The 25,966-nt window shown below is 36.0% G+C and overlaps 2 protein-coding genes across 7 annotated transcripts in view; one reads left to right on the top strand and one right to left on the bottom strand.

The window, feature by feature from the left end:
- Nucleotides 1-461: 461 nt before the first annotated feature.
- Nucleotides 462-6,207, bottom strand: LOC128866837 (E3 ubiquitin-protein ligase SHPRH). Of its 2 annotated transcripts, none has more exons than XM_054107838.1 (12): nucleotides 4,305-6,207; nucleotides 3,829-4,244; nucleotides 3,570-3,765; nucleotides 3,405-3,507; nucleotides 2,766-3,336; nucleotides 2,495-2,690; nucleotides 2,202-2,434; nucleotides 1,934-2,086; nucleotides 1,753-1,871; nucleotides 1,361-1,619; nucleotides 1,131-1,291; nucleotides 462-1,059 (listed from the first exon to the last, which is right to left on the bottom strand). In XM_054107838.1, the coding sequence occupies exons 1-12, from the start codon at nucleotides 5,665-5,667 to the stop codon at nucleotides 867-869; spliced, it is 3,963 nt and encodes a 1,320-aa protein (XP_053963813.1). In that variant the 5' UTR covers nucleotides 5,668-6,207; the 3' UTR covers nucleotides 462-866. The 2 variants fall into 2 exon arrangements, with proteins under 2 accessions (XP_053963813.1, XP_053963814.1); XM_054107839.1 differs by having other exon boundaries at nucleotides 3,570-3,744; nucleotides 4,305-6,204.
- A 3,411-nt stretch (nucleotides 6,208-9,618) lies between these two features.
- Nucleotides 9,619-25,966, top strand: part of LOC128868554 (bcl-2-related ovarian killer protein) — a 64,120-nt gene continuing 47,772 nt past the window's right edge. The window contains exons 1-2 of one of the 5 annotated variants that reach the window (XM_054110767.1): nucleotides 9,619-9,901; nucleotides 15,458-15,972. The gene's annotated coding sequence lies outside the window, so the exon portion shown is untranslated. Of the gene's footprint in view, nucleotides 9,902-15,457; nucleotides 15,973-25,966 lie in introns of those variants that run through there. The other 4 variants (XM_054110769.1, XM_054110772.1, XM_054110771.1 and 1 more) reach the window with 4 other exon arrangements.

A 25,966-nucleotide genomic window follows, 5' to 3' on the forward strand; every position in this document is an offset into this window, starting at 1 on the left:
CTATGTGACTGCCTTAACCTAATCCCTAGAAACTAGGTTCTACCTTGGTTGAGACCAAAAACCTGTTGGTATCAGATATGTAGAAAAAATAGAGAATGTGAAAGGGAGTACAGATGTTACGTGGTCCGTTAATATCTGACGAGTACGAAAAGCTTTCGAACATGTTTGTAGGTTATTCTAGTATTTAAAAATCGGTGCTAAAGTTCCGTTATTTTAGTTGTTTGTGTAGCAGCTAAGTATTTTCTGAGCGGGGAATGCTGCTGTTGCGACAGTCCTTGGCCGCATATAAATCCAAGTCTTTCCGGTAACGTTGCACCGACTGCCGTGGAAACTTAAGTTCCATCAACTTTCACGCTTAGTTGTAGCCTAATTTTTAAATATACATATACATAATTGACCAACACTCAGCATGTGAAGTAATCTCTTTTTTCTATTATATAAAAAACCAATTTTAAGTACAGTAGAGATGGAAGTAATAATTTCCTTTATTGTTAGCAAAAATAATGCATTGTCTATGCATATACATAAATACTGTAAGGGTGTGCGGTTCGATTTTTTCATTCACCCAAAAGTGTTATGGATTTAATGAAAATCTTGTTCTTGGCAGTTTTACACTCTGAAACTCGTGTTAATAATATACCGCATTATGTAGTTGTCAATGTACATATATAAATGACCTTATAATGAAATCACATATTATTTTGACCGGCAAATTCGTATTTCGCAGGGTTTAAGAAATTTAAAACGGGATATGAACGTAAAAAGCGCTGTACAAACGATACAAACGATATAACGTCTCAGGTAATTTTCATACCCAAATGCGAGTCGGATACGATCGACTATTGTAAGATTGTTACACATTTCTGTCACATCCGCTCATCAGTGTTGGTTGTATACTCTTCGCTAACATCATTTTTTAATAGAAATAAATTACGCAAACTTTCAACTGACATTTTTTTGAATTCCCAGTTAGATTGCGATTGTTTACCAGCATTTACGACATTGAATATATTTTCCTCAATTGTATTGCAAACGATGAAACGATGAACGGTAGTGGGTCTTGAAATAAAAAAATAGAATAACTGTGTTTAAAATATAAAAATAAAAATAAAAAAGGACAGAATAAATACTTTGTTTGTCCGAAACGGTGCACGCGTCCAATTGCCTGCGCTTCTTCACCAGGATTAAGAATTGGTTCAACAAGAAGAACATGAGTAGCCTCTATTAGGTTTAAACCATTGCAGCCTCTACGCAAGGGCATCAGCAAACAAGTAACACCCAATTGGGGATTCTATGTAAAATTTTCGAAATTAATGATAGAGTTATGAGCAATTAGACAATCACATTTAACGGTGCCTACCTTAAAGTCTTCGATAGTCTGCGGGGTCAAGTTAAACCGGTGACGTATGCCGTTCTGCGCTAAAGCCGTGGCAATAGGGTGTAAAATTTCAGTCCATTGAGAAAATACTAAAATCTTCAGCGGTTGCACGTCTTTAACATGCTTATGTTGCAGCTGCAAGATTAAACGTACGATGCATGTTATTTTAGATGAAAAGTCACCCACGACTTGTATGGGATTCTCAGCCAGCGATGTGGCATTGCGTGTAACGTAATAAATTCTAACGAAATGAGAATAAATGTAAAAAGCACCATACAGATATAGTAATCCAGAGTGCATATTGAAATCGTATGTAATTTCCAGAAGTGCATACGAAATCGTATGCAATTTAGATACAATGCATGGGTATTTACTTTTCTGAATTTTGTTGATTCCGACATATTGGACAGCATATCTTTTGATGGCTGTTGTATTGCCGTATGGTTCGTAAGCAGATGAGGCATATACTGTGTCCACACTCCAGTACGGCAAGCTATATAAAAACGGAATATAATTACTTAAAATGAAATATTATTTATTTGAATGCAGACATACGAGATTTTCGTCTTCAGACTGACATATTGGGCACGGCCCAGTCGCAGCGTCCGCTTCCAAATGCTTTATATACTTTAGACGCGCAAGTTTCATGGCAAATTCATGCTGAGCATTCAGCAAATTCATCTGCTGTTCCGTAAAAGTGGCATCCAGCTGCAAGAGAAATTAATTACGTTTAAGTAAATGCATGTTTTATGTGCAATTTGGTTTTGATATATGAAAATTCAATGAATATAAAAGTGATAGCTATAACAATTAAATAAATTACCTCGTAATCCAGCAGCTTGAAATGTGTCTTTTCCTTTTCATTTGCCGCCAAAGAAATTCGCATTTTACACATATCCAATTCGTCGTAGGCCTTGACGGTATACTCAATTTCTATCCAGCACTTGATAAGTTTCTTACAAAGCTGCTGGCGACATTCTATAGCTTCCCAATGCTTTTCTATTTGAGGGGTGTGGCTTTGAAAACCAGCTTTGGTGCGTAGGAATGTAAATAACACTGAAATTTACAGTAAAATATGATGTATGTATGCCTCATATTTGTATAGTCATTTCATACCTTTGATCAGCGCAACTTCAAAGGAGGGATTCTCCAAACCTTCGGTCATATTATTACTTTCATCGACTACCTTGTTGAATAGCAGACACTCGTAGTCATTGAGTGCATTCCGTATTTGACACAGTTTACACAAAACCTTTTTTAAATTCTTCGACTTTCTACTGGACTTTTCTTTCTCTTGCTCTTTCTTGTCATCCTGCAATGCAAAGATAAATAAACATACATACATATACATTCAAGAAAAACTGTCATTATCCTTTCCCGCACTCACAAGTATCTCACTGAGGTGACACTCAGACACACTGCTTATAAATTGAGTCATCTCACGCCAAATCGCGGGCGTTTTTTTGGCGCGCGCACAAACGTGCATTGTGTAAAACTGCAAATTTGTAAACTCCTCATTCAGATGCTTTTGTGCTGCCAACACTTTCTGATACCATATAACCAATATATACAACATGCCCGATAAACTCTCCAATTCCTCCATTTTTGGATTGCCTCGGAGAGCAGTGACGAGATCATCATGAAAACGATTCAATAATGCAATTGATAGTTTTTCATTTTCCATCAGAACTTTATTGGTTAGCATGTTGATGAAGTCTAGAAGTGGCGCTTCAACGGTTGATTCTAGTGTTGTGAGAGTTTCTTGTGCGCTTAAGCAAGAATTTGCTATGGCGTTCATCCTGGCAGCATACGGCTCAAGATATTTCCATTCCAAAGCACTGCATTCCTCCTCGTATTTAGCAATAACGTCGGCAGACATTTGATTTGGATTGGAGGGTGAAGTGTAGAAAGCCTGTTGGATGTTGTGTAGCGCGTGGATTTGGAGTAAACTGTCGACACTATATTACGATAAGAAGGATTATATTAATTAACCAAGCATTGAATTAATGTTTCTTTCCTTCCTTACGTTATATTTATATCTTTGTAGTCGCGCGATAAACGAAGAACCATTTCATAATTTTTAATCGCCTGTTCGTAGTTGCCTTGTATAAAGTAGATGGCTGCCATACCTGCATTTTTAATGCAATGTTAAATTATTATCACTCATCCCTATAATTTTCAACATATTTACCATTGTACGAGGAAGCCATTGTGCGCAATTCGCTTTTACATTCAATTTCGTTAGTGGATTTTAGGTGCGCATGTAAGTCCTTAGGTTGAAGGAATTGTTTCTGCAGCACGTTTGCCGAGTTTTTCTTATGGCCACTGCTAGTATTTACAACCGGTATTATACAGCATTGGCGTATCTTCAACAGCGGCTGTAAAAGCTGCCACCAAGAAATACGTTTTTGATTAGACAATCACTTTAGAAAAATTTGGCATTTACTTACCATGTCCATTATTTTTGGTGATATTTTTAGTACCACCTCAGCGCGTCCCAAATGTTTTTGCAGCACATGCTGGAAGCTGCTCTCGCATAACGCATGTTGTTCAGTATAGAACAATTTCTCTAAATTACTCAAAGTTATGCGATGCACTTCTTCTGTTTGCGGCGGTATTTGTAGTTCGGCGGATACTTTGGACTTGCATGTGCGCCACATGCAACGTTGTAGCACATCAACAAGTGTCAGCTGCTTATGTTCGCAGTCAACTGCGGCATTTTGTTGCAACACAAATTCATCTATCAAAGCTTTCCAACCGATTTCAGTTGCCAGCGGCTCTTTGAAACCGATGAATTCCAGTAAGCCGCGCAAATCATTAATACTACGTTGTATGGGCGTTCCAGTGACGGCCCATCGATTCACAGCTGCGAAAAGTAAGTATTTATTAAAATATTCAATTTTTCACTTATTCATTTTTAATTTACCCGGTAGTTGTCGCACCAAAGCTGCCACTTTTGATGTATTCGATTCGACCATTTGCGCTTCATCGAGACATACGCGCCACCACTGCACCATTAGCAATGGCGAAATACGCCTCATCGAACGCTGTTCATTTCGTGTCACGCGCTCAGACACATAGGCGCTGGTATGATAAATCTCCCGACGCAGTACAGTGTAATCGGTAAGAACCACATCGTAGGTCGCCAATTGACGAGGACTAACCCAATTCGCTGCCGCCAATTCATTGTAATCGAAAACCCGAAGCGTCGGCCTGATATGTCTTTTTATCTCCGATAGCCACTGCGTTTTAATGGTGCTTGGTGCCACAATGAATGTGGTGGCAGCTGGCAATAGAGCAGTTTGTGTAGCGACGTACCAGCAGCTAGGACATATGTATTCCTTATCGTCAAAATCGTTCTCATCAAAGCGACTTACACAGTTCTCGTGCTGTAGTAATGAACAACTTATGCACTGTCGCACTTTTAATTTGGATTTTCGTGTACAAATACAAAATAGGTTATCTGAGCGACGTCTACGTTTAACTATTGGTTCATAATTTATAAAGTTTAGTGCTGAATATTCGGGTAGTTGCAATTTGCGCGGATTCAGTACAATTAGTGCCAGCATTTCTACGGTTTTACCTAAACCCATTTCATCAGCGAGTATGCCACCAGGTGACAACTCAATGGGTGGTGGTTCAGATTCTTGAACGTGCCAACTTAATAAATGCTTATACAAACTTGTTTTACCATCTTTTGCCTTCAGGTGCATATAGTAATTAGGAAAACATGAAACCTCTTGTTCCCTCTTCAATAGCCATTGCACCGTACGAACCTGGTAGTCACACAAAGTTGGACGGAAACATTCGGGCAACGTTGGCAGTGTGGGCTCACTTAATGGCCGTAAGGTAAGATGTTTCTGATACAATGCATCATAAAGTGCAGTGGTGGCATATTCTTGCATTAAATTACGCTCATTATCAGCTGCATCTTCATCTTCCTCAAAAAACGCAAGAGAACTTTCATATCCTATTGGTTTCGGGTAATTTGTGAAAATACTTGCAAATAAAAACTCCAGTGTCATCCGTACTTTGTTGGGCGGCATTTCACTTGGTTTATAGGAAATCGACAAAAAATTATCAGCAGAAACTTCAACAAAAACAAAATGGTTCCATTCTTTTTCCAATGAATAATTCTCTGTGAGTATCAGTGTGGGGAAGGGGAAAATGGTCCTCCATTGTTTACCATTCCAACGAAAATATTTAAATTGGTCTTCAGTTGTGTCCATCAACTCCTCAGAAGCGGCGTCATGTTCCACAGCTATTTTAGATAAAAGTATTTTACGCATACTGCTTTGCAAGTTTTGATGGCAGTTGTAAGATTATTCAAATGAATATTTTCAATCTGATAGACAGATGCACAATTGTTAAAAGACAGTGCCAAAAAATTTCAACATGTAACACACAAATTACTTATGCTCACATCGATTTTTTTACAATTTTGGGCAGTTCTTGTAGCGCTTATATTAACTAGAGAGACCTTTCTTTTTGTATTTAATTGTGTTTTCAGTTTCCAATAAGTCCAGGATATATCTCAACTTTACAAATGTTTCTTTAATGTGCCACACGAAAACAACTGACCAAAGTAAGAAAATATTAAAATTCCCGGCATTCGCAAGTGATATCCTGTTGTTATAAATAGTTCTGTTTGTTTGTATTTCCGACCCTCTCATCTGTTAACAGAGTTGCTAACTAAAACCGCACTGCCAACGGTTCTAAATTAATGGGGGAAAAAAGAAGATTCGCCGTGTCGTAAGAGTCCATCAATAAACAAACAAAGGGAAGGGAAGAGAAGTAGACGAAAGCAAAGAAATAACCAAACACAAGAAATTATATATGCACACACACACTCTTTCTAGCCACGGCGTCTTTCGCATAAAAACGCAAAAATTTGAATTTGGGACTTTATATTCATTTTTGCTTTACCAATTCAAAACGCGGCACTTCGTTGGTTTGAATCTCACAAATCACAATAATACCAAGCTATTCACTGAATTTTCACAAAAATGCCCTTTTCCCTACTTTTGTTTGTTTTGTTCGCTTGTTTAGTATTGCAAAGGGAACTAACGTCAGACTAGTAAAAATCGCTAAAAATAAAGTAACTGTTTTTTAATGACGCCACCTCCATTAATCAATTCGCCTTGCAACTGGAGTAGAACCAAGGCGAATTTGCTTGCGCCCTTGTGAACCACTACTTTATTTTACGCAATTTTGATAAGTCTGACGTCAGGTTTGAAAGAAAGTGTGTGTACGTATATTTTTTTTTTGTTTTTTTGTTTTTTTATTGCTATAACAGTAGTCATCGATCGTTTTTCTCAAACTCATCTAACGGTAGCCCCAGAAAAAGAACTGTTTCGATAGCTTGGGTCCAAACGGAGAGGGCGGTTAGTTGAGTAGGTTTGATGTGGAATGTGAATAGATCAGATCTCGCTGAAGTTTTTCGGCTAGCGACATCAACGTTCACTTCGGAAAACAATGAACACAAGCTATGGATGTCATTTCCTGGCGCCATTATCGAACAATCGTTAGCATAGGATTCCAGTGAGACTCCCTGTGGTGGTTGAAGGAATTGCGAGATGCTCAAGTTGAAAAGCAAGAGTGAAAGGACAGCATCCTGCGGTACACCTTACTTTATCCTCCTCTCTTTTAAGTTTTGATTTCGAAAGATAGCTGATGAATGCCGACCACTCAAATAGTTCGAGGACCATCTCTTTAGCCTCGCGGGAGGGTCGACTGTAGAATTTCATATAGTAGCGTGGAGTGGCTGACTATATCGAAAACCTTCTTTAGGTCCAGAGCTACTATGACAGTCCTTTTGCAGGGGAGGTTTTGGTTGAGTCCGCGATTGACATGGGCGGGGGAGTCCATGCTTTTTTGGTAGATTCTTTTGTTTTGTAGTTTCTCTTCTTTCCGCCTACTCTTCCTCCTCCTTTTGTGTGTTAATTCATGGAGCTTGATGACACAGCGAATTCGGAAAGCGTAACCTTGTATTTTATCATACGTGCTTGATAACTGTCGTAATTTCTAGATTTGGTAGCTCATATCTTCTAGAGAGTTCTGTCTCGCTTCAAGGCACATTCATGTTTTTATTTTGGTCTCTCATTCGTTCGGTTTTATTGCCGGTATGCTTCGCGAAGTTTCTAGGTTTGCTACAATAGGCCTCATCTTTTTGGCAAGAGTTAGCAAGTGGCGAATAGATGAAGGAACTGGTATAAATGAACATATCTTGGCAACGTTGGAATAGAGCTGCCTTAAATTACATTTGTTTGTAAGAAAGTGAGTTATACCAGTTTAATGAGGTATAACCATACTTGCTACCGGCGAATCTTCCCCGATAATTTTGTTGTTGCTTTCGCATGCGAATTTTTCGTTAAGTTAATAGAGCATACATTAGTAAATGGGGAAGTGGCGAATAGAAGAGGCTTGATATTTTAAAAATAAATTAGAAAATTTTTTTTTTATTTTTGCGCGGTGGAACTCTGAGAAGATTTAGTGATAATGGAAATTTATTAGTTTTACTGAATGTGAATTAAAACCATAGAGGTGTAATCGTTTCTTCCGGTCCTCAATCCTTCGTGGGACATAGGGCATAGGTGTGTATTCATAGTAAAACTAAACAAAAAATACCAGAAAATACTGTAGAAACCATTACGACACTTTTACATAACCTCAAATATAGAGAAAAAGTCGTTCTCTTAACAAACAACTAATAAACTAATATGTAAATAACCATAACACATTTATTTATTCTCTTTAGGGCATTTTAGTGCATTTTTTTATCCAAAGCTAGGCAACACTGCAGTAGCAAGAGAGCGATTTGATGTGAGTTGTGATTGAACTAATTTTTAAAAAATTATTTACATTACATTTTAATTAATTTAGAACAGGCTAGAAAAATGTCATGAAGAAAGAACAAAAACTCCGAAACTAAATAACAAAAAAAAAATGCTAAATCAAGTTACGAAAATGGCAATCTGGTCATACTGCTCACCAATTGTGCTAATACGACGTCACTCATTGTCAAGTTTGCTGAGAGCAAAGTAACGGTACCACGATAGGCACCATCCAAGGCGAATTTATTACAGGTGACAGCAAACACATATAAGTAAAACCCTACATGTATTTGTTGTTGCGTTTGGTGCAAGCATCATGTCAAAATCAGCAAGCAAATGTAAACATACGAATGTAAACATACCAATACATACAAACAAAGCATATCATTTTGACGTAAGCCATACCTACGGCGAAAAATTCAGCTGTCACCTTATTAAATCCACCTTGGGTGACAGCATTCACCCAGCTTGGGTGACAGCATTCACGTAAGCCATACCTACGGCGAAAAATTCAGCTGGGTGAATGCTGTCACCTTATTAAATCCACCTTGGGTGACAGCATTCACCCAGCTGAATTTTTCGCCGTAGGTATGGCTTATGTCAAAATGATATGCTTTGTTTGTATGTATTGGTATGTCTACATTCGTATGTTTACATTTGCTTGCTGATTTTGACATGATGCTTGCACCAAACGCAACAACAAATACATGTAGGGTTTTACTTATATGTGTTTGCTGTCACCTGTAATAAATTCGCCTTGCTGTCACCTTATTAAATCCAGCTTGGCACCATCTCATTATTCTTTCCATCATGCGAGATTACGCAGGTTGAAGTGAAAAATGTTTTTTATTTTGTCATGACGCTATTAGAGATGAGGTGTATGAGAGAACTAAGTAAAGAGTATCGAAATAGTAAGCTTTTTTGTAAACTAAAATAATAAGTTAGTTATGTTAATGCAAACAAAGAAGATAGTAGGAAGAAAAAAAATTGTTTGTAAACAGAAAATAAAAAAACTCTCCAATTAAGGCAACTAAACGGTTGATTCTGTCCAGTTCGTAGGGAGTCGAGTGGCAGTACCGCCAAGGCGAATCCATATTAGATGAATTTCCTATAGCAACTGAATTGCTTTTTTTTTTCTTGCGATTTGCCGGTTTGAATGTCAAACGAAGCAGTGCCATTGTGGTTGCCTTATTTGTTTATTTACAATCTCATTGAAATTTTACATTCGAACAACTATATTGTAAAAACCAAATATTATATTATACATGTAAATGTTGCTATTGCCCTAGCGAAGTCGCCCTCTATGAATTCCTCTTGTGTACCGCGATATGCAAAATATTCTATATTTTCTCAACATTGAGTTCAGTACAAGTGCATTTCTCTGCAGGGCATGTAAAGTACTATACCTACTATATTTACTAGCGTTTACAAGTTTTTAGCCACCGTGTTCATTACTGGCTAAGGTCTCATTTTAGCCATCGACTGCTAGGTACGAAATATCGTTTGGCGTTGAGCGCTCTGGAGTTTTCATTGAGCAGCCAAAGTGCGCGGACGTTTCATTGAACGCTTGCGGCTGTGTCGGTTAGCCAATTGATTGGAGTGTGCGCGGAAAATACAAGAATTTGAAAATGAATGCATTATAAAAAATAGACTAATGTTTAGGCATTATCGGTAAACAATATTAAAGCAGGTGTGAAAATCGATTTCATGATGAACTTTGCTTTACATACCTACTGGTTAAAAAATTATTGTATTTCGCGAAAGTGTTGATATATAGTATGTAGCAAGGCGATGGTGTACGAATGTGCAACAAAATATAAAAAATAAATAAATAAGCAATAAAAATACAAATACACAGCAACTTCAAATAAAGCGGGAGGGAAAATTGCTAGTATTTTGAAGCAAAAAATTATGAGTGAATTAATTGCTTTCCTTTTTTGTGGAAATTTCTAATTTACAAGCTAAATGGAACTTTTTTTATTATTACTATGTATATATATATATATATATAGTTTAATAATTAAAAAGTCAATGTTTTTGTTTCAATTGATTTGAATGAGGATTTAGTATACTATAGTACAATTAGCATTTCCAAAATATAATAACCAGTAGCTTAATTTCTTAATTATCCGTGGAATAATATGTCTCGGAAAAAAGAAATAAATAAGAACAATAATAAAAATATGTATTAGTGTCTTATGATAAATTTGCAAAAATAAATAAAACTACAAAAGAGAGGAGCTTTAAATAAAAAAAAACGAAAACTGCGCTTGTCGGACGGGTGAAAATTATAATTCGAAATATTATACATAGGAGATGACCGTGATTTTTGTTTCTTATCTTAAATTTTTGAAATCATGTTGTCACATGTTCAGGTATTTAAATTTTTACTTGAGTTATCGTCTGCACGGACGAACGGGCGGATGCACTGACGGGCGGGCAGACATGGGTCTCGTCGTTCTTGATATTTTGGTGCATACGTACATATGTACGAGCATAATTGCAAGTAGATGATCTTAACAGTAGACTTAGTAATTTTTGAAAGTTAAGAAATCAAAAAAGAAAAACAAAAAATGGTTTAGTGCTCAGGGCTTTTTTAGCGTTTTCTTCTGCACTGGAATTCAGAAGTTCAACGTATTTTCAGCGTAATGAATAATAAATAAACAATTGGCGCGTACACTTCTGTTAGGTGTTTGGCCGAGCTCCTCCACCTATTTGTGGTGTGCGTCTTGATGTTGTTCCACAAATGGAGGGACCTACAGTTTCAAGCCGACTCCGAACGGCAGATATTTTTATGAGGAGCTTTTTCATGGCAGAAATACACTCAGAGGTTTGCCATTGCCTGCCGAGGGGCGACCGCTATTAGAAAACTGTTTTTATTAATTTTGCTTTCACCGAGATTCGAACCAACGACCTCTCTGTGAATTCCGAATGGTAATCACGCACCAACCCATTCGGCTACGGCGGCCGCGTAATGAATACTAAGAGCAAAATTCGTAACCTTTTATCCCTTATTTCAGTAAATGCTACACAAAAAGAAAAAAACGGATTAAAATGAAAATTGTTCTTGTGACAATTGTAATGTAGTAGCAGGAGAGTAAAAGCTACAAAGGCAATGTATTTTACTGTTGCTTATGATCCCTAGAATATCAAAATCCATAAACAAATATTAACGGTTTAGAGTAGTTCAAACAAAATTTGGCAACTTGGAGACAAAACAAATGGAAACTTATCAAATCAGCTGATTTACTACTTCTACCTATTCTATGCGCGTTGAATATACCAGACGATTTAAAATGTCACATCGGTAGAAAAAACGCTTATCAAAATTCAAAATATGCTTGAAGCCTATTTTATGGCCACAAATTGAAGTTGATCAGAAAATAGACTTTGAAATTAATTTGTCCTATAACTTGCATATTTTAAATGCGTAGATACACATTTTTTACACAATCGTTATGAGGAATAGTTTTTGTGTTATTGTAAAAGAATTCTTTGATTTAAAAGCTTTTAGTGTATTAAAACGCTTTTATCCACGTGTGGTGATTTTTGAAACTCAAAAGTTGGCAAAAGTTCGCCTCCAATATAAAGCTCTTCTCTATCACTAAAAGGCTCCATGAGAATCTTTCAGACTTAACTATTTTTAATGTAAATTTTTTGCGCAGGAAGCAGATAGAAGTCGTACGGCACAAAATCCCGCTAATAAGGCGGTTTGTATAGTATCGATACCCTGTACTTAGCTAGAAACCACTTGCGACAGAATGAGCTGGCGTATTGTAGAAAGTCCATGATTTCTCCTTTCATAATTCGGGTCGTTTTCCTCCTTGTTCTCTAATCGAGTTCAGCAAGAATGTGAAGTTTGTTTAATAATTTGACTTTCAGGAAGTCACGAAAAGAAGGTGCACAATAAAATGAATCACGAAAACCAATTACTTTTGCTTTGAATGCCTTCTCGACTATTAATTAAAAAACACGTGAACGTCATAAATATTCATTTTTACACACTGAGTTTCAGTAGCGGTTTTTCCAAGTTTCATGTGAAATTTCATTTTGTTACAGTTAACAGTTTTCCCGCGAAATACAGGGGCATGCATAAGCTCCAAATACCCATTGTGATGGCTGGAAACACAAATTCCAACTCTTTTAATAATACCAGAACATTACCACTCAACCATCCAAATGATGCAGTACCTGGGTTATATACTCGTAGCTTCTCTAAAGAGTAGTATCTCAGAAATTTGAAGTACAGCTTTTGCTCATCTCTACAGCTCTTTCTTACCTAAATTATTGTGCAGCGGCGCAATCAACGGTCACATGCTCGATGTTCCAGTAACCTCTCCGAAAAATCCCCTGAGGAGTTGCAAAAGTTCTGTTAAATCTCAGTATGCTGACTAAAGAGAGCATTCAGATTAGTAAATTAGACAGCCCAGCTATTTTAGCATTTTTTTTGTTTCACTTGCGAATAAAGAAAATCGAAAGTATTTGTAAAATTGTAATTAAAAAATTTGGATAAACGCAAATTTAAACTTCAACAGTATTCGACTTTTAAAGTTTCTTTGCAACAAGCAGAAATGCAAGAAATGTGATTGTTTGTTGACAAAAAATCAAATCTTACAATGCAAATTATTACAGGAGCAGTTTGGCCTAAAAGTGTCAAGTTTCTATGCGCCCTTCAGTTATTATTATAAATATATGTTAGTATTATTTGGTTATAAAAGAAAATACAATACTCGTACATATAAGTCCGCCTTAAAAATTCATACTTGAAAATGCATTATTGTGCTTGCATAGAAATTATTCAATGAAAAATCTGTATGTAAATTAGAAAAAGCAATAATCACACAAGTGTTTTAGTAATTTTCAGTAGCAGAAAATAGAAAATTGTGCTTTGAAATACACAGTTGTGCGCAAAATTTAATAAAATCACTGGCATTCAGTGATCAGAGTGCGTTGGTCGGGTAGTAAGAGAGATAAAAAGCAGACGGTGTGTGTCATGGATATCATGAGTTGAGGAAGGCTTAGAGAGATGGGAGAATCTGTTTGGTTGTTGTACTGGCTAATTATTAGAAGTGGAAAGGAAGCGTTTATATAATATTATTTTTTCAATATATATAATAATTAATATATATCATACATACATTTTTTTGCGAAAACACTTTGACTTTATATATCCCTTTGTGATCAGTAATGATTTATTTGATGATGATTTTTGAGAGTTATCAATAAAAAATAAGAAATGCACAATTTTATGTTCGTACACATCAGGGACGGGATTATTATAATTTTGTTCACATAACTGTTGTTAGTAACAGTCTAAGGGAATTAGAATCGAAATGTTTTGAATGACGAGAGGACGCCGACCGTCGGCGTATATAACAGAAAAATTCACATTTCTCAACGAAACTCGGTACACATATCAGTCACTCGGGTCTTAATTAAAAATTATACTGAAAATGAGAAAAATCTGATCAAAAGTTGTTTTCTTTTCTCAAAAAACGACATCTAAAAACATTATCAATATACTGCCATACGCTCTGCGAAGATGTTACGTATTTCATATAATAATAGAACAAGAAAAAATCAAAATTTCCACGGTTTATATATTTAATATATAAAATATAATATGTATGTACAAGTTAACCCTAGATGGCGACCAATAGAATATTTTATAAAATACCTGCTGATCATAAGCTCATAGCGACCACCATGAATTGCTGAGCCAACGTTTTCATTGATAAATGAAATTCTATGCTGAAAGTAAACATTCATCTGAGTAATTGCAGTGCAGAAGTTGCGCGAAAATAGCAATTACTCGTGTGTTAACTATGCCTAGTCACTAGCAGCAATAGCGATACCAGCACGAGTAACAACGATAGCAGCTACCAGTAGCAGCGCAGGGCTATATTTGTTGTAATAGAATTAGTTTTAGGAAACGGCATAGTAAAGCAAAGAGCCTTTTATTAATCTGACAACAAAAAAAAAAAAAAAAGATTAAGGAAATTCAATAAAGGCAATACGACAAAGTATAATTTATATATTGGATATAATAAAATAGAACGATTAACTTCCATTTTTGATAACAATTAAAGTTTTCGCACAACTAATTTGACGAACTTGTGCACACAGATAAACTAAAATCTGATGGACAACGCTGAAGATAGAACGGTAGATAACGCAGAGTGTAGAAAATGTTACATATTCGCCTAGTTTGAGAACAACAGTTTGAGAAAAACACGGAACCTTATGAATATGCTGAGGACAGTGTAGAAAAGAAAACACGATGAATAAGCAAGAAAGCAAATTCCTTATACGGGATGCTATTGAATGAGATTATTTAATGCCTTTCGTGGCAAAAAATTTACTTAACATGAAGCAAAGTAAAATAAAATAGATTAGTAAAAAATAAAAAAGAATAAAACAGAATTAGATGAATTGAAATAAAATGAATTAAATTGAAATCAATTGAAATGAAATAAAATAAAATAAAATACAATAAAATTGAATTAATAACATAAATGAAATAAATATTATATAAACATGCAAGCTTCTACGCCAGTGCGAATAATATGTAACCTCAATTAGGTTACAATTTATTTATAATGCAATTACTTAATGCCGCCGTAGCCGAATTGGTTGGTGCGTGAATACCATTCGGGAGTGCGAGGTTCGAATCTCCGTGCATGAACAGCAAATAATAGAAAACGCTTCTAATAGCGGTCGCCCCTCGGCAGGCAATGACAAACCTCTGAGTGTATTTCTGCCACGAAAAAGCTCCTCATATAAATATCTGCCGTTCGTAGTCAGTTTAAAACAGTAGGTCCCTCCATTTATGAGACAACATCAAGACGCACACCACAAATAAGAGGAGCAGCTCAGTCAAACACCTAACAGAAGTGTGCGCGCCAATTATCTATTTTTTTCATTACTTGAAATAAACAAAATAAAATTAAAATACATATTAGGTACTAATAGAAAAATATATGAAATATATATCTTGAAGTGCTGAAAATATGAACATTGATTATATAGCCTTAAACGCTAAGATGCTATTTCTTTGTCCGTTACTGTAAACGTGGACTTTGCTGCTAATATCAAACCAACGTGCCCGGCATTTTTAATTAAAATTTCATTGTTACTTCAGTTTTTATTATACATACCTCTGTGCAATACATATACATATGTATGTACTCGTACATGTCCCGAAGTATGTGCCAGCTCATTCACTCAAGCACCAATTCGCTCCCAGATTAACTGAGTAAGTGACTAATGCCGCCAGGGTTCGACTACAAAACTGATGTAATTGAAAATAAGAAATAAAATTAAGTTGAAAAAAGGCGCAGAACTCATTGCCTTCCGTCGTGTGCATAACCACTTAATAGCAATTACAACAATAACAATAACAATACGACAGGCAATGTATAGCGGTATCACCGGCTGATAGCATGCATGCATACATACACACACCTGTAAATAGATTTGGTTGTGAAAAGCTAAATTTATTTATCATTTCAATGATAAATTAAATGAACAAATATCGGCAATAAACAAAAATTTTTATGAACTCACGCGTTGTTCGATTTATCCACCACCACCAGGCTACACCGCCTCAGGCTACGCAACCAGCAAACAGCAACTCTACCACCAACCAACAACACCGCAGTCGTCGCTACTTCGTGGCTTGTTGTGGGTGGCAGCAGTGAGTGCAGTTAAAGCATTTAGGCCAGTGAATTTGTGTGCCGTATTTGGAAGCGGATTTGTTGGGTAAGTAGATTGCTGCGCATTGGTATACATATATGCAGGTATATTTACTTATTTTTATATCGGCTGATAACTACAAGTATCTGCAAACGGGATTCTTGTGGAGTGGAAACATAATTAAGTAAACATAGTGCGCAAAAGAAGAAAACTTAATTATGAGAAAATATTTCCATTTAGTAAATTGAAAAAATTAATTGATTGCACTAATTTTGAATTAAATATTTGTAAGAACGCCAATCAGATATAAATTTATATTTTAAAATTTGATTATAATATACAAATTTATGAACAAACCAACCAACTCTCAATATCCCAGGAATGCAAGTTGGAGTCTGCGCATAATGCTATAAAAACTATTACACTTATCATCTTCATGAATGGAGTAACAAGAAATATTTTCTGTACAACTAAAAAGTAGTATTTGCGCTACTGCTAGTTGCTATAGCAGAGCCGCTAGCGACACCAGCTGTTTAGCATGAAGCCATCTACTATATTTCAAATGCAGTGCCATTCGTTTCTGTAAACAAATCGAATAGTCGTATTCTGCGGTACGGATTAGAGTTGTTTGTTATTGTTTTTTGTCGTGCAACTTCTATCTGTTAACCCTTTCGCGATATTGTTGCCATATGGCAACAGTAAACTTTAAAAGGCCGTCAACACTCTCTTGTAAAAAATATCAACTTTTTTGTTACATATTTTCAAAAATTGAAGTTTAATGGTTAAACAGAAATAAAATAAATAATAACCGCCCATTATATATCGGTAATACAACATTTTTAAAGAAAGCCTTCTGGCATATAGCACTTCACTCTGAAATTTGTATTTTGCGTTTTTAGATTTTTGAGGCATTTTGGGCAAATGTTTTCAACAATTTTTGAATAAAGTATATAGAAAAATGTTCAATCCGTATTTGGCATATAAATATTTTTTTGCTAGCAGGTTTAAAAGCTGTGCTAATTTTTAAAACTAAGCTTGTTGCCATATGGCAACAAATTTCTCGTAAGGTGTTAACTTGCATTAGATTACAGAAGAAGTTTATTTGCGATTGAAACGAATACACAACATTTGTTGCCATATGGCAACATTAAAAAACAATCACTTAACAAAAAAAAAAAAAAAAAATTATTTGTATTGTTATTGGTCCTAAAATAATTACTCAGACAAAAATTTTGATTTTTTGGATGGCGCAATAAAAAGATGTACCGAAAGGGTTAACTAAGGAGAAATTCGCATTAATAGAAAAAGCATTTGAGTATGTTGAAGAAGAAGACTTCCAGCACTGTTGCGAAGCCATGAAGGAGGAAGGATAGAAAGAGAGGTGTATAATTAAGTTGATAATAAGTTCATTCTTATATTCGGAATCAAAATAAATGCTTTACGGCGTCTCGTTATTTAATAACCCCACCTCGTATACGTAACTAGCGTTGGTGAGATTGAATAAAGGGGCATTTTTTCTGAAAAAACTTTTATATTTATTGATCTAAAAATTTGGACACATATTATACTATATTTTAGCTATATTTTAAGACTTAGTATCAGTAAAAATATTTATTTGGGAAGGAGCTACAGCTGATCTCCGGGAGCTCCCCTCAAAAAAGACGTTTTGCGGTGACCACTATATCTCTGAACTGGATCCTCTGAAATTAAAAAATCAAACGGATTTCGTTAAAGTAATGTTAAATCTAGTAATTAATCGAAGGGATAAGCAAAATAAATTTTTTGGCAAAATGGCGGTTTCTCAAAAAAAAAACCTCGATTTTTGACCAAATTTCGGTCTTAAATTGTTTATAAAAAAAAATATTTATCGGTGAGAAAAAATCTTTGATTAATTACTACAAAATATATTTGAGAGAGAAAATCGGTGATAAAAAATCTTCGATTCATTACTAAAAAATATATTTAAGAAGCTCGTGTTAAAATTTGAGACTAATCGGCTTAGGCGTTTTCGTGTAATGTTGGTCACCGACTTTGAAAATATCATTTTGAGAAAAACCCGTTTAAAGTTTGATAAGCACTCTGAAATGCCATTTCAAGTTTGCGTGTAACTTCGAAAATATTCATCGGAACGATATTTTCTGTGTGTATTCTTAAGCAGTATGAAGGCGTTGTTCCTAAGCAACAACAGGTGGGCATTCCCACTACTTAGGACTGGTAGCGGCAGGCTAATCACCTACCCTGTCAGAAATCAAAAACAGATGAACGAAACCAACGCAAGACAGAGTCTTGTCGAGGCCCTATGCTCCCGAGAGAAGTGAACAAGGAAAAAAAATTCTTAAATACATAATGGACATGAATAAGAAAAAAAAAAATCGATTTGTTTTTAATTCTAACTGTATTATTATTATTAGAAGGCCATTACGCACTGCCACCAGAGCTGATCTATTGTGAAAGACCTATTTTTGTAACCCTAGAGTTTTAGGCTTTTTAAAAATTTTAGCACAATTTTAGGTTTGTTGTTCCAAAGATTACATGGAGATACTACGATACCACCAAGGTGATGAAGTCTCTGTCTACCCAACGCAGGACATTCACAAAGCACATTTTCTGAGCTGTCTATGTCCATTTCGCAAAAGCGGCAGACTTTGGTCTCAGATAGACCAATATTATTTAGATGATACCTCAGGCTGCAGTGATCTGTAAGATATCCTGTTAAAAGACGCAAATCTACTCTGTTTAGTGAGAGTAGCTTGTCAGATATTCCTTTGTTGGGACTTAGGAATAGTTTGGCTTGACGCTGACCGGCGCAGTTTAGCCAGTGTGCAGCAAATTTCCTTTCTTCCCATTTCCTAAGGAATTCATTAATGTGGCTTTTTGTGAGTCCACAGAAAGGTTCAGGACCAGTAAGTTGCATATTTGCCATTTCATTTCCCTCATGTCCTTCATGTCCCGGAATCCAGCCTAGTGTTATTATGTTGAGGTTTCCTAACGTGTTGAGAAGGTTTTGCAATCATTTACCAATTTAGAGGTGATAGTTGTTGATAGAAGGGCTTTTAGAGCCGCTTGGCTATCTGAAAGTATGTAGATGTGAGTACCTCTCATTTTCTTGCTAAGGCATTCTCTCACACATATTTCAATGGCTTGTATTTCTGCCTGGAATTTTGTTGGGTAGAGTCCCAGCGGAATCGGTTTTTTGAATTTAGACCCATTGATTCCTGCCCCTGTTCTACCATTTTCCAATTTGGACCCATCAGTAAACCATAGCTGAGAGCCAGGTTTGAAAGTGATAGAATTATTTCTCCAGTCTGTGCGTTCATTAATTATAACTTGGAAGTTCCTGAAGAGTATATAATAGTATATCATCCCTATGAAGAATGGGACTATGTAGGAAGTCTTCTAAGATCTTTAAATGTCCTTTCATATTCCCACTTTTAAGTTCAGATATACCTCTTAATCATAAAGCCCTCGAGCGAGCTTCCCTTTCAATCAAGATTGGAAGCGGTGATATGTTCAGGAGCACACCCAATGCATCAGTAGGACATGTTTTCATAGCCCCTGTAATACCAACACATATCAGGCGATGCAGTTTGTTTAATTCGTCTACTGCTTTTCTTTGCTTGACCTTGGGCCACCATGCTAAGGATGCATAAGTGACTATGGGTTTCACAACTGTGGTGAATGTTCAGAAGGTCATTCTATGGTTTAGTCCTCATGTCTTACCAAAAAGCCGTGTGCAGGCAAAGAATGCCCTTGTGGCTTTTGAAGTAATTCTTTCAATATGGGAACTCCACGTAAGCGTTTTGTCAAGACTGACGCTTCTGTCGAGAGTTGAACTGTATATAACCTCTTAAAAGTTCTAGCCGTTTACATAATTATGTGCCCCACTGTATAAGGAAATCACTTCCAATTATTTTTTTTTTTTTTGGAAAAGAAAATATATGAGTAACGGACCAATTATTTTATTGTTGTAGTGAATTTGCACTATTTTTCTGATTTTTTGTTGTTGAAAATATTAAATCTCGTTTCTGTAATAAAGTAACTTAATTGAGTATTAATTTCCAACGTTTTTTGCTCTTGATTTCACACCTTTCCTCAACCATATTTATAATCGCTCAAAGCTATTTTTCAACCACAGTATATCTCAATTTCACACTATGTACATTCGAAACGGTCATATCTATAATACATTTCTTGATTTTTTTTGTTAAAAACATGCATAAAATAATTCGCTTAATAACAAAGGAGTACATCTCAAAATTATAACATTTCGCGAATAAAGACCCGTACGATGGCGTAGTTCGACCTTAAAGTGCGAAAAAAACTTTTTTTTTAAATACTCGATTGAGTCAAACTATCAAACTCATGACTTTTTACATTAAGCTACAAGTAATTATTCTCATAGAGATATGGAAAATATGTGCAAACGTGCAAACAAAAAAACTCACACCTACACATAGTATTGCTAATTAAACTCAAATGGCGCCCCGCGCTAGATTAGTAACAGAGTGAACATCGCAAAAAGTCCACATGTTATTGTAAGTGTGAAATCGTTTAAGTCGTTGTCACGTAAAGTCATTAGAGATAATTTTAATACCGTTAAAACACGATCTATGTTGCTTTTATGTCAATTGATTTATTTAGTTGCCAGCGATATTTAACAATATTTTATTAATGATAAAAAAAGTCAAATGACACCACGACTTCGCTCAGACAAAAATATGCATTTATGCACACATATACATATCTATATATGCATGAAAAATGAGCAAGTGTTACAGCCAGCAAAATGTTATGGGCATTAGACTGGTCGTTATTATACAAAAAGTTTCGACACCGTACCAACGCGTCTAGCCTTTATTAAGGGTGGGCAAAAATGGCTAAACTAAGCGAAATGGTATAATATTATATTAAGGGCCAATGCTTTAAGATCAAATCAACTCAAGGTCAAAATCCATTTCTCCTAACACCACGCCGTTCATATTCTGGTCGAGTTGTGGGTACGCGTACACCTTGATCAAAAAGTTCCTGAAACAACCGCCAGAAGACGCTCTAAGTCAACTGATTCGAGCTCTTGTTTTTTTTAGTAAGGTGATTACCAAATCAATCTAATTAACATTTCTTCCAAAATTTTAATTTTTGTTTTTAAATAGATTTGAGTTTGCAAAAATGAATTTGTATTAAATTTTGCGTTCAAAAAGGATTCAATGGCGCGAAAATCTTAAAAATGTTGGGAAACTGTTTCGGTAATTATACTCTAAAGAACGAGTGGCGTGAACGCTTTAGAAGAGATCGTAAGTCCATCGAGGGTGGCGAACGTAGTGGTGGGCCATTGACATCGAAAACTGATGAAAACATCACCAAAGTGACATAAAAGTTTATCAATAACTGCAAATTAACCATTAGAAAGCTGGCAGATGATTCGAACATTGATTATGAATTCATTCAGGACATAATAGTTAATGATTTGGGTTTGCGCCGTGTTGTTGCAAAGTTGGTCGCAAAGGATCTGAAGTTCATGCAAAAAGGTACCGCATTGATAGCGCCAAAGACATAATTTCCAAGGCTGAATCCGACTCAACATTCATTAAACGCATCATTACTGGAGACCAAACGTGGGTTTATGAGTACGGAACGCAATTTAGACATCAGACAAGTGAGTCGAGAACTCCAAATGACCAAAAAACCACGTCATTATCTTACTTTTTTAAATTGAGTAAAAGTAATTTTCCGAACTAAATTTATGGCCTTTTTAATTGGTTACACTTCGAGTTCCGGTTGTATCCTTTACAACAGTATTGAACAACACGAATTTTCGTCAGTAGGTCAGAAGTTACTAAGGACTATTATTTGAGCGTTATGAGATGTTTATGTGAAATAATTTACTAAAAAAGAAAGGATTTGTGGGCAAACAACTCGTGGATGTAGCACCATGATAACGCACCGTCGCCCAGTGCCATCATTATCCGCGATTTTTGACCAAGAACGCAACGAATATCACAAACAGCCAACGAATTCGATTTGATCGAGTCCGAAAACCGCTACGAGGAAGGCATTTTAACAGCCGAAAGGAAGTACATAATGGAAATATCGAAGAGAGCTCTGATGACTATACCGAAAATAGAGTTTCAAACCCTAGGTGCCTGCACTACAAGAGACCTCACTTCGTACGCAAAACTTTACTGCCTGGTGCCGATTTGTTAATAATTCAGGTAAATCGGAAAGATAATTGTTTCTTAGATGCTCAAGTGATCGATATTATGGGCTGACATCTTTATTGAATATTTATGGGAGTTTGAGGTCAATGAGCTTGAAAATTGAGTATCAATTGTGCTTTAAAACATGTGGTGAGAGGATATTGTGCTGCCGAAATTTGTGTTTAAACTTTAAGGTTTCGAATAAGCCTAAGCTTATAACTTTCGATATACCGAGCTTTAAGAACTGAAGAATACGGTGCTGTAATAGAAAATGCACTGCCAGTACATACACATATTTACTTGTATTCCTTTTACTCCACAGTGAAGCATAGGGCCACATATCCCTATATGAAAAGTAATTTTGTGAAGTACCACTTCTTTACGACAATAACAAATTCTGAAAATACTTAATGTCTTAAAATACATACATACCATATGTACAAACGTGGGAAAAGTTACTATTTAATAAAAATTTGGAATTTAATTATAAAAAAATTGTGCAACGGTATAAAAAATATGTACGACCAGTATAATAGACATACATTTGAAAAATGTACGGGCACGCATATGTAAATAAGTACATATTTCTGTGAGTAGGTACATCTGTGACAACATAGTCACCGCATTTCTTGTTGTTGCTGGTTAGTAGAGCACGACATCGCGCCGCCACCCACCATGTGCTGACAAACACACAGAACCGGCTATCGGCTAAGCAGGGGGCCCAAAAGTCATTATGCCATACTTCTCGCAATTATTCGCCGCTACTCAGCACAGGCCGGCAACGTACTCATATATAGGGTTGTTCAATAGGTGCGCTTCAACTTTTTTCCGATAGGGAGGGCGAACGACGCAATATTTTTTAATTTTCGCTTGTCATTTGTAAACTTCATTAGTATACATTTCATCATGGAACGCTACACACTTGAGCAACGATTGCAAATCGTGCAAATTTTTTATGAAAATAATCGATCTGTTGCTGCTACTTTAAGAGCATTACGGCCATTTTACGGTCCATTTAACAAGCTGTCCCGTTTTGGGGTTATGTGAAGTCATTGGTCTACAGTAACAAGCCGGCGACGACTTGGGAGCTCAGAGCCAATATTGAACGCGAAATTGCTGGAATTTCGGCCGATTTATGCAAAAGAGTGGTCGAAAATTGGGTTCAACGATTGGACTTCGTAAAACGTGCACGCGGTGGTCATGCAAAAGAAATCGAATTTCATATTTAAATGTATATGTTCAAACTCGATAATAAAAAAAAAAATTAGTTAAAAAAGTCAAACCGTTTGTGTTTTATTCAAAAAAGTTCAAAAGTTGAAGCGCTCTTACATAAAAACCCTTTACAAGGTGACTTTGCAAATTTCGCGGGATAAGTATACATATAATACATTAAATTTTCGATTTTTCTTTTTGCCATACACGCCGGTACACGTATCCCCAATATATGATACAATATCACTATAGTACATTACATTAGGTCTGTTCATGAGGAAAATAATTTGTAACAATTGTTGCAATTACAGTTACAATTGTTACAAATGTTTAAATTTTGGTGTTCATGTATCTAAAAAACTTGCAAAGTAGGGGAAAGTGTGAGAGCAAAATGGCATTTCATTTTTAGGGGAAGTTTTTACTAGGTACTTTTTACTTATGAGATTATTGTGGACAAAATAAAGTCATGCGATGCCTAAGCTCGTTATTTTGCACTTTATTTGTTTTAAGTTTTTTAACATTTTTTTTTTTCAATTTTATTTTTTTACAATAATTTTTAATTTTTGTAATTTTTCCCGCCAACAATTTAATCAGGTTCAGGCGTTCATGTACTTTTTTTTGATATTTTTCTCTTTGAGAGCGAATTCTCGGAAATTAAGTTACTGGCAAGTTACTGGATAATTTTTGCATGAAAAGATCTATTATCAGTAATTTTTGTCAGGTATGACATCTTTTGCTGAAAAATCTCATCATCAGAGCCCGGGGAGTACTTCGAGAATTAGAGAAAGCGCTACCACAATTATGTTATATTTACTTTGAAGTGGTAAAAATAGATGTTGATAATAAAAACAATTTTCGAGAAAAATAAAAAGTCACCTTTTTCGAACAAACTTCGTCCGTTGAACCAGCGTATGTATGCGTGTATGTACATATGTAACTGCAACACCAAATATGGCAGTGTGGGAAGTTCAGGCATGCTCCAGCTAGCTTAGTGAGGCGGGCCAGAGAGTGCATAAAACATTTTGACATAATGCTGAACGATTGAATTAAACTACGCAAGGCGTACGAAAACACAGTGTCTGCTAAACAGCAATTGGCGTTACGTGCATATGGCAAACAAAATACTGACACAAAGTCGAGTAGCAGTCAATGGGTGATCGTTTTTTTTTTTCCAGATGCAACTAAAATTATCCTCATTGTTGTCTGGAACTTTATTTATATTCGTTTTAACTTCGGAATGTGCCCCTACTTATAAGAGCACAAGGCATTGTAACGAAAGCTAATTAAATTTCGCGACAATTCAATTAGTTAACATAAACTGCTTTGCCCTGCTGTGAAAGCGCAGCTGGATTTACAGTGTATGTAAATAACGTCCGGTCATACAAAGGAGGATAAAAGTGAGAATGACAGGCGAGAAGGGATTGTTGAAAGGTGTAATGTTTGAGGGTTATGGAGAAGACCGTCGTGGTCCGGTCCTACGGTCCTTTTGGTACCTACGGTTGTATTAACAGCTTTATACTAGTTACCAATGAAGCTCGGCTACAAAAAAAGCTGCATAAATCTTCTGACGAAACTTATTTTTTATATACCATATATTTTTAAATTCTAGCTAAATGAGTATAGTAATTAGTCTTTAATTCTCGCCAATTCATCTTCTAAACCTTAACCCACTTTCTCAACGTGATATTAACTTATACCAAGACTTTGTAGTTTAAGCGAATAATTCTTAGGAATTTGTCCTTTCGATAGCAGAACAATTAAAGTACTTATACAAACCTCTATATTTATATATACTTAATTGCTACTTCGTACTTTGTATTTCAGTATCAATTAACTTAAAACGGGCGAGTACAGACTACATTTAAGAGCATATTTACATACGAGTATGAGGTGTGTTTAAAAAGTATCGCGAATTTTGTGTTTTTTGAAAACTTATTTATTTACTCATTAATATCTATTTTGTCTCCTTCAAAGTAATCCCCATGAGATATTATGCTCTTGTGCCAACGTTTTTTTGAAACTTCGAAGCACCTCAAAATATAATTTTTTTATCTTGTTAAGCTCCTCCTTCGATGCCGTCTTTATCTCGTCTATCGTAGCATAGCGTCGTCCTTTCATGGGCCTCTTCAGTTTTCTTCAGTTTCGGGAACAAGAAAAAGTCATAGGGGGCCAGATCTGGGGAATACGGTGGCTGTGGCATCATTAGTGTGTTGTTTTTGGCCAAAAAGTCGCGCACAAGCAACGATGTGTGAGCAAGAGTGTTATCGTGATGCAAGAGCCAATTTTTGTTCTTCCACAAATCCGGGCGTTTCTGTCGCATGGCTTCGCGCAAATTGCGCATTGCAGGTAATATTCTTTATTGACCGCTTTACCCTGTGGCAAGAACTCATGATGCACAACACCCCTGCAATCGAAGAAAACGGTAAGCAAAACTTTTACATTCGTCCGAACTTGGCGCGCTTTTTTCGGTCTTGGTTCGTGCGGCAGCTTCCATTGAGATGATTGACCTGTGGTCACCAATTATTACCCTCTGGAGCAAATTTGGGTCGGCGCGGACAGAGTTCAGATACCAACATCTCATTAACAATGTTCATGCGATACTGCTTTTGGTCGAAATTGAGCAGTTTTAGTATGAATTTTGCGGCGACCCGTCT

This window comes from Anastrepha ludens, chromosome 6, assembly GCF_028408465.1.
Source record: "Anastrepha ludens isolate Willacy chromosome 6, idAnaLude1.1, whole genome shotgun sequence".
In the NCBI taxonomy this organism is placed as follows: domain Eukaryota; kingdom Metazoa; phylum Arthropoda; class Insecta; order Diptera; family Tephritidae; genus Anastrepha; species Anastrepha ludens.